Below are 9,874 nucleotides of genomic sequence, written 5' to 3'. Positions count from 1 at the left end.
TTTGAATGTAATTCTTCTGCCCATTTAGAACATTTGTCTTTGTATACAAATATTTATTTGATACTTCTGCTATTTGAGTTCTGTAACAGTCATTTAAAAAATCTAAATCTGTAAAAACAGTTTCACCTACTTATTTCCATTGCATTACTTCTCTGTAGCAGGTCTTTCCTTTCTGAAACTGATAGTAACCTTAATGCTAGATAGACAGAATCGACCTAATCAGCAATGGCATTACTGAAACTACAGGCATGAGTGGGTAAATTCTTCCATCCAGCACGTTTATAGATCTGCAGTTGGATATCCAAGTCCTGTTAGGACAAATGTGGAAAGACCCAGCGTTTTTATGTACCCAGGTTGTGCTGTGATGCTTTTGTTGCATTTATCCCTTTTGAAAATGAGCAGTAAACGTGTGAAATGCAGTGTGAAAATGCAAAACTCTAGAGCTCTGGATTGGGAGGTGATCCCTTTTATTAGACCAACTAAGAAATTGCCAAAAAAATCTTTTTCGGGCAAGCTTTCGGGGACATGCGCCCTTCCTCAAGCTCAGGGAAAATTTTAAAGATTGTACGAAGTCCCATAGGTAGTAAATAAAATACAGATACATCCCTGAAATGCAACATTACATTGGAGGGTATCAGAAGTGTAGCAGTCTCTGCTGAGCCCATCAAGGATCATTGCTATATAAAACATTTCCAGGATGTCAAGGTAACTACAGAAGCAGTAAAGTTAGGCAGCCCGGGCCTTTCCACATGAAGTCCTTGGTAATGCATAAACACTGTCTCCACTATACAGAGGCAGCTCTTATCTTAGTGGTTTCTAACTTCAGGTGCCTGACATTGCAGTCTTAATATCTTTGTAATGAAGTTTTGGTGTTTTTGAAAGGAATTGTAGAGGCTAGCCACAGAGCTAGGAGTCCTGAAGTGAATTCCTTGGTGATCTAAATACCCAGTCTAAAGGGATTTGCCTGAGGAAGTGGTCAATGCTCACAACTCTCTTTTGAGGTGGATAGGAATTTGATGTACTGACTGCTTCTGGAAAGCAGGTCCTGAGGATGCTAACTTTTTATTTTTATTATTTTGTGAGATGCTGAGCTGTCACTAGCTCCCACTGAATCCAGCAGAAGTTCTGAGTGCAAAGTAGCTCTAGAAACCAGGTCCTTTACTGCTGTCTGTTTTTCTGTATTTTTAAATAAACTTTTTGAAAATGGGTATAGTGATACGGCCCTATATTTAGGAGTGTTTTGAAGCTTATCTCTGAGTTCAGGTGCTTGGGGAAGTGCAGTGCTACAGAAATGTCAAGTAGCTGAATGTTCTTTGGAGTTCATTGTCCGGTTTCAAATCGGTGTCTGCAGTTGCCACTGCTGATCAGATGCAACCATAGTAATTGTTGGTTAAAGAAACTTTATCTTCATCTAGAAGTCTGCGATAAATAAAAACTTCTGAAAGATCTAATTTCATTTGATGCTGTAGTACTTGATATCATTTAAAGCTAAACTCTAAAATAATGCATTTTTTTTTTTTTCCCCCTCTGGGGCACAAACTGCTTTTTGGAATGATTTCTACAACATGATCCTAGTAATACCAAGGACAATTTATTAAAATATGCTACTTACCTACAGTAGACATAGAAGGAGAAGTTATTATCTTGTGTGCCTCTGGAAACGGCTATTTTGGGGCCAGATTTTATATTCAATTTTACTAGTAAAAATTCAAATAACTCCAGAATAATCATTCATTTGACATTAATGAATTTGCATCAGAAGGACTGTGGAAATGAAGATTAGCCCGTTTTTATTCCAGTTTGCTGACCCAAGCAGCAATGAATTAGATTCCCTGGAGACTCGCAGACTCTAGATCAGGGGTGGGCAACTATTTTGGCTGGAGGGCCACTTAAGAACTTTTGGTGAGCTGTTGAGGGCCACGTGGATAAAGTTAATGATGAACATCTTGTTTTAACAAATTTGTAGATGAAAAATATACTAAAAATCAGACGTCTACTATAAAATATTATAATTTTATTTCAAAAAATTATTTTGAACTATTGTGCCACTGTCTCTATTTACACTAGTCCAAAAAAAAGTCAGACAGAAATTAAGCTTTTCTCCCACGGAAACCAAAGCCAACCAGCTGGACACTTGGCCTAGGGAGCATTCCCCCAGTGCCAGCAGAGCCCTGTCACTGCCAAGACACTCCCCAAATCATAAGGGAGCAAAATATAGCCTGCAGGCCAGATCCAGCCTGCCAAGCACTTTCATCCCGCACGCAGTGCCCCCCAATGAATTGCACCCCACCCTGCCCTTCGCCCACAAGGGTGGGAGCAAGGTGCCCACATGTACACAGAGGCCCAAACATGCGCTGTTGCGCCTCGCGCCCACCCTCGTGGGTGGAAGGGTGCAGCCTAGCCAGCACGCAGCTTCAAGGAAGGGCTGCTGCTGCTGCAGCCCCAGGAGACCTGCTCCGCTTTCCCGGTCTCCTGCTGGTTCTGGGCAGTAGTTAGGGAAGCAGGGGCAGAGCTGCTGCTGGGCGGGAGCATGGAGCTGGGGCTGGAGGCAGCACAGAGCCTGTGCCCAGAGGGTAGTGGCAGCACAGACGCAGGTATTTAGGGTGTGGGAGGGAGGGTGGGGACCTCCCTCACTTCCCTCCATAGTATGCAGCCCCAACAGGCAGGGTGCTTAGGGTGTGGGTGCTGGTGCTGGTTGGGGCGCAGCTCTGGCCAGCACTGCATATGGCAGCAATGGGTGCCGCCTTTGCCAGGCTGTCTTTATTGCCAGTGCTCCCTGCCACTTGCACACAGCCTCTGCACTCACCGGGGGCAGGAAGAAAGCTCCAGGCACTGGAGCCAGCTGCCTGTCCCGCCAGGGCTGTACAACAAAGGAGGGAAGCCCCAGGCACCTTCCCCTGGTGCTGCATGTGGCAGGAGGACCAGTGGTGGAGGCTGCGCCCCTCACTGCAGTGTGCAGCGCTGGCCGGGGTCACACTACTGGGCACCAGCACCTCCACGCTGAGCTGCTGCTGCACTGTGGGGATGGGGGGGGGGGGGGGGGGGTTCAACCGCCGGGCGGGTGCGGGCCGGGGGGGGGGGGGGGGGGGGGGGGATGGTTCCCACCCTGCCCTCACAACCATCCCAGCATACCCTGTGCTCCACACCACACACACACACACTATACAAAACTAAGAATTTATTTTTGAGTGACTTAACGGATATGTCCTGCCTCTGAGTTTAGTGTTGAGTCAAGCCCCAAAATTTAGTGACTGATTTTCTTCCATTGTTCTGTCTCCCTTGAATGTCTGTTGTAGGTAGAAAGGCTGTTAAGTAAGTTCCAAAGCATAGCCATCTTTGCCACCTAAAACAAAATAATTTGAATGCAGGGAAAATAACTCAGAAATGCATCTGACCTTCCAGTGGCACTTTTTAAAAAAAATACTACTGGTAGTAAAATGATGGCATTTATGGGCTCCTACACATGTGGAGCCTGCTCTGACACAGTGGAAATCCAGTGCATTGGAGCAGACTCAACTAATCCTTTCACAGCCAGCACAAAGACGCTGTGCTGATTAATAGAGTCTGCTGGAGCACACAAATTGGCATGCTCCGGCAGCCTTGTGTGACATGTGTCAGTATCTCCACGCTGACAAAATGCCGTTGGGGCACTTCGAAATAAAACATGTCCAATGAACTTCAGTTCAGAAAGCCCCGCCACCATTTTTTTTTTTTTTTTTTAGTGTGGGGCGTTTTGAACTGAAGCACTTTGACCTTAAGCTAATACACAAGCACAGCTCACTAATTAAAGCATCCAATGTCATGTCAGGACCACATATAAAAAATGCCCTATCATACTGTAGCTGGCATATTGCTTCTTCATCACAATGCAGCTGTGAACTGCATAGTCCATGGATCCATCCAGGGTAAATCCAAATACATAATGATAATGAAGGGGTTTCTCTACAGTGGCTAATTGAGTGCTTTTCTTTTCTCCCCTGACCCCCCCCCCTTCCCCTCCTCCTCTTTTTTAACACAATCACTTAGTGCAAGTTCCAACCTAAATTTTATGGTGTTACTGCATTCGGGTTGACACAGTTCTTACTGCACATTGAAGGACTTAATAGTACTCAACATGGACACAGGGCTCTGCACGAGAAGAACCCAATGCAGGAACATCGGACCAAAGCCATAGCAGCTAGAGAGAAGAGAGACGGTCTCTAAATACAAATTCCAATCTCCTCGCTCCCCATTGGTACAATAATTGTTTAATTTCACATGTAGTCTCCTGCATTGAGAACCAGACAGTGAAAGTGATCTTGATCCATTTTCAGGTGAGGGAGATGCACCAATACTAAATAAGCTTCCCATAGTGGGCGTGGGGGTGGGGATTGAAGGAAAATGTCATTATTTATGTATGTGCTAATTTGCAGTTTCACCTTGTGATATTGGACTTCCATCTTAACTTACCCCTTTCCACCCAACTAGTTCTTTGACCTCACTATCCTTTCTCTTGCCTTTTAAAGCATTTTAAGCAGTGAAATTAAAAAATGGTGACCTCTTAAGTATAATCAATATTGGCTTGTGAGCTGTAGTACTTATTTAAATGAATGGGGAACTTCAGAGAGAGATTCAGCCACTCATCAGACTCAAATAGACATATCTGTGTTGGTCGCATACTAGTTTTGAAAGTGTGAGGAGGCTTTTCAGTTTGAAGGTTTTTAAATTCAGTTAAACTGCTTTGAACCTAATATTGTTGCTTTGGTTGTTTGTATGCATGCTCCAGGGGCGGGGGACACTTTAATTAGAGCAGAGCTGCTCTAATTTAAAGCACGTAGAACATCAAATGAAATTTAATTAAAGCACACCCGCTGCCATTTTTAATCTCGGGGACACTGATAAACGAGACACTGGAGTCTGGAGCGTGGTAACTACCACACTCTGGCAGACTCAGCTTAGTCAAATCTGCTCATATAGGCATCTTTTTAATTCTAACCTTGGACCCATCTAACCTGTACTGGGTGTTTAATTTCACTTTTCCAGAAACCATTGCAAATGAGGAAGCTGACGATGAAGATGTTGACGACGACGATGATGATGATGACGATGATTCTGAAGTTAAAGAAGAAAATGGTGTTTTAGTTCTGAATGATGCAAACTTTGATACCTTTACTGCAGACAAAGACACTGTGCTGTTAGAGTTCTATGCGCCATGGTGAGTCTGAAAATTGCAAAATTTCCATAGCCTTTATCTCCCTTCTTTCCTTTGTAACCTGGTCCTGATGCATGATTGGGTCTCGCCCTGTGAAATATATACAACATAGACTCAGGTCTCACTTTTATATTTCGCTTACTGCTTTTAGACTGATAAGCAACACTGCGGAAAAGCTGCATAGTTAAACTCACAGGGGGCTGGATCTGGTCTGTTATGTATGGCTCAGAAAGGGAGTACAGAGGGGCATTTTATTCCAGCAAGTAGAACTCCTTCCCATATCTGTCTCTCTCTCTCGATTTGTTTAGGGATGGCAACCTATTCCCTTTGCTTGCTGCGCACAGTTTAGGGGCTAGTTTCACAGAATTACCCCTCTTTCCCCCCTGTAGGCTAGCATGCCTCTCCATTGGAACAAAGTCAGCTGCTTTGACAGTGGACTTTTCAAACTTGTCTGGTTCTTGTACTGGCTGTGAAATAGTGTTGGGGAAAGGCCTCTTGCATCCTTCTCACTGTAAGTGCATGTGTGTATAGGCTCCGCAGTGCTACGCTGGCTAGCACTATGGATGAGAGGGACTTGAGGGTCAGGATTGACCACAAGATGAACATGAGCCTTCAGTGTGATGCTGCGGCTACTAAAGTGACCAAAACCCTGGCTTGCATCCATAGATGCTTCTCAAGCAAATCCCAGGACGTCATTCTCCCATTGTACTCGGCCTTGGTGAGGCCGCAGCTGGAGTACTGTGTCCAGTTTTGGGCTACACAATTCAAAAAGGATGTGGAGAAGCTTGAGAGAGTCCAGAGGAGAGCCACGCACATGATCAGAGGTCAGGAAAACAGACCTTATGACGAGAGGCTGAGAACTATAGGACTCTTCAGCCTGGAAAAGCACAGGCTCAGGGGCAATCTGATGGCCACCTATAAGTTTATAAGGGGTGTTCACCAGGATCTGGGGGAACGTTTGTTCACCAGAGCGCCCCAAGGGATGACAAGGTTGAATGGTTATAAACTCCTGCAAAACCATTTCAGGCTGGACATAAGGAAGAACTTCTTTACTGTCTGAGCCCCCAAGGTCTGGAATAGTCTGCTGCCGGAGGTGGTTCAAGCACCAACTTTGAACACCTTCAAGAGAAACCTGGATGTTTTTCTTGCTGGGATACTATGACCCCAGCTGACTTCCTGCCCCTGGGACAGGGGGCTGGACTTGATGATCTTCTGAGGTCCCTTCCAGCCCTAATGTCTGTGTGAAATCTGTGAAATCTAGGCAGAAGCATCTAGCTCTGAGAAGGACAGAGGCCAGTAACTGCAGTAGGGACTGAACAATGTCTCAGAATGGATTTAAACTGCCTTGAGGCATAGCTCCCTACATTCCAGGGCAATGTAAGGGCTTATATGTAGTAGCAGCTTGACCTTGTTTGCCATGGTACTCTACATGCCTGGAGAAGCAGTCATAATGTTGGCCAGTCCCTACTCACCCTGTACACTGTGTGTTGGGATCGTGGCAAGCATAGAGCCTTTATACCAGCTTTTCTCTGATTATTGGAGGTGTATTGAGAGAGCTGTTTCTGGCCAAGTATGTTGGTAGAACAATGTAAAAGGGACACTGGGCATATCTACACGTACTAATTACTGCACAGTACGGGCATGAGTCTTCATGAGCGTGCCCATGCTGCGCAGTAAATAGGGTAATTTATACCAACTTGAGCATAAATTTGATACCTGCATCATGCAGGTATAAACTTTATGCCCTATTAATTACTGCGCAGTAACATGTGTAGACGCCTTACTGCGCAGTAACACTATGTGTGGACTGACTTGGGACGAACTTTACTCCCAAGTCAGTCCACATATAGTGTTAATGCGCTTTAAAGCCTGCATGTGTAGATGCCAGCCTATTCCCTTACTGCACAGTAGTTTGCCGCACAGTAAATTTTAAGTTGGCGTAAATGCATGTGTAGAAACACCTGCTGTATAGTTTGAATGATCCCAATTCTTAGTCTGGAAATGTTAACAGTACCTCACCATATTTCTTGTTCAAACATTGCTGATACAACAGTGTAAACTGAGCAGCTCCAGTGCACTCGGTGGATTTGCTCTGGATTTACATCATTATGTCAAGACTGGGATTTAGACCGCTAATGCTTCATCCTCTCCCTCTTGTGGCACCAAATAGCAGCATAATAAAGGAAGAGAGAGGCAGAAATAAAAAATAAAAACAGGAACAGAAAATATAAGGTGCTGATATAGCATTGCAGCAGGAACCTTTTGCATATCTTGAATCCTTTCCCCTTCCTCCCCCCCCCCTTTTTTTGGTTGTAATAATGCCTTTGCATACATTTTCACTTTATTGAGAGAGTAAGCATGTAAGGGAGAATTTCCTCTACCTAAAAATAACCTGAAATTGGCTCACTTATTCAGTTAATACTGAATCAAATCTTTCTAAGTGGCTTCCTGTCAACTGGTATCTGAATGATCTCAGGTATGCATGAGCTTTTTGTGGATAGAATTACTGTTATCTTGCAAGATGCAGCTAACAAGGCAGTAGGACATCTGTAACGTTGTGATGTGGCCATACCTTTGCAATGGAAACATACAGACTTCTGTTTTGCTTCTGCCTTTGTGGTTTTACTCTTCATTTGGCCTTGGGTTTATCTGTTTTGTTTCAATTTTTTTATGTAAATGAGACTTACTGGCTCTTATGCAAACTGTGTCTGGGCAGCAGCCTCTAGTTTTTGTCTCTTACTTTTGTAATGGTCAGACACAGAACAAGTGCAGTGATCTCATCGATATAGGACTACTTTAGGCTCAGTTTACTTTTTTCACACAAACTTGGCAGCTACCAACTTAGCTGGTTCAGTAGTCTCTTCCGGAACCTGCCACTATCTCTCTGTGTATCTATTCTCTCAACAGCAACATTAGCAAATAATTTAAATAGGGCTAGGATATAATGTATAGCTTTTAACAGGTTTCCCAGGTGCCTTTGCAATCACTTCAGTGGATAACATTTTTTACAAAGCTTTTAAAATATGAATGGGGAGTTCACCTGTTGCCTTGCCACCAAACCTTGTTCTTGCATTCTCTCTTCCAGTAGGCTACACAGTGATTTTAAGGACGTGCTTTGCTTTGCTTGTGTTTTCTCCCCAGTTACTTTTCAAAACCACTCCATGTCACTTTTTTTTTTCCAAGTGCAGTGGGCTTGTGAGCCATGGACAGCCCTGATCTCTTTCCCCTAATGTTTTCCCATCAGAGCAAGAGACAGCCTGTGTTTCTCTTTCCTGACTACCTATCAGCTAGTTTATTTGTGACTTTGCAGATCATAAGCATCATTGAGATCCCTAGACTGACCAGAATAAAGACCTTGATGCAAACTGGTTGCAGTCTCGTTGCAGAAAAAACCTTCCACACTTCCCAGTGAGAGAATCCTCCAGTTACTTTTGGAATAACTTACATTTTACTGTATGGAAAATGTCACAATTTGGAGATCTAAACAGCTTCACAGAGGTTCCTAACCCTCCAGGAGGCTGAGGATTTGCAAAGTATCTAGTGGTATACAAAGCTGCAGTGAATAGCTACACAGGACTACTGAGGTGTCCCAGCTGATCAGAGAAGCAATATCCTTTCAAGTAACAGTTTCAGCAAACATCTGAACAGCTGCTTCTTCATATTACAACTGCTTGTGATACAAATGGTTCAGGTTCTGCTGTATCTGGAACCTTTTTTGTTCTTTAAGGGAACTACATATTTGTTTAAAAGTCTTGAGTTTACCATAGAAAAAACAGAAATTACTGAAAGAAACTGGTCACTAAATCTCTCCACCTATTCTTGCTCTGAAGTCCTAGCAAAAAATACTATTTATATTTGACTGAGATCCTGTTGTACAAGACTTTAGAAAGGCAGCATTGCAAAGAATGCTTTTGTGTTTACATCTCTTGATTTTTCAGGTGTGGGCATTGCAAGCAGTTTGCTCCTGAATATGAAAAGATAGCAAAAACTCTGAAAGAAAATGATCCTCCTATTCCAGTTGTCAAAGTGGATGCTACAGCAGCTACTGCTCTCTCAAGTCGTTTTGATGTTAGCGGCTATCCAACCATCAAAATTTTGAAGAAGGGCCAACCGGTTGATTATGATGGGTCCCGAACAGAAGACGGTAAGTGGAGCTCGTTCATTGTATGAAGTAAAGTCTTGCTTCTTGTGAAGCTTGTTAAATACCCTTGATCCCTTGGGAGTAGGCAAGAATAGTCTGTCTCTGAGTGAACAACCCCTTTGTTTTAGCCAATTTTAAATGAAACATGTTTAAGCTCAGAATCTTGGTCAGGATCTTTTACGGCACAGGGGTGGGAGTCTACTACAGACCTCCCACCCAAAGTCCTGAGCTTGACCAGGAGTTTGCCCGGGAACTGGCTGAGGCGGCATGCTCCAGGATCATGGTTGTCATGGGTGACTTCAATTACCCGGACATCTCATGGGAGGATCACTCAGCAAAATCTGAGCGGTCGCAAAGTTCCTCTTGTGCGTGGATGACCTCTACCTGACTCAAGAAGTCTGTGGGCCAACAAGAGGCAAAGCGCTGCTCGACCTGGTACTGGCTACTGGGAATGACCTAGTCGGTGACCTAGTCATCGATGGGAAGCTGGGTGACAGCGACCACGAGCTGATCACCTTCACCATCCGCTGAAAAGCTGGCAA

The 9,874-nt window shown here is 44.1% G+C and overlaps 1 protein-coding gene across 1 annotated transcript in view; it reads left to right on the top strand.

The window, feature by feature from the left end:
* Positions 1–525: 525 nt before the first annotated feature.
* Positions 526–9,874, top strand: part of PDIA4 (protein disulfide isomerase family A member 4) — a 21,101-nt gene continuing 11,752 nt past the window's right edge. The window contains exons 1-3 of the mRNA XM_014522159.1: positions 526–580; positions 4,957–5,194; positions 9,130–9,335. Coding sequence (XP_014377645.1) covers positions 526–580; positions 4,957–5,194; positions 9,130–9,335 — 499 coding nt within the window. The remainder of the gene's footprint in view (positions 581–4,956; positions 5,195–9,129; positions 9,336–9,874) is intronic.

Source organism: Alligator sinensis, unplaced genomic scaffold, assembly GCF_000455745.1.
Source record: "Alligator sinensis unplaced genomic scaffold, ASM45574v1 scaffold456_1, whole genome shotgun sequence".
Lineage (NCBI taxonomy): Eukaryota > Metazoa > Chordata > Crocodylia > Alligatoridae > Alligator > Alligator sinensis.
Note: the sequence above shows the minus strand (reverse complement) of the source record. Positions and strands in the feature narration are given on the sequence as shown.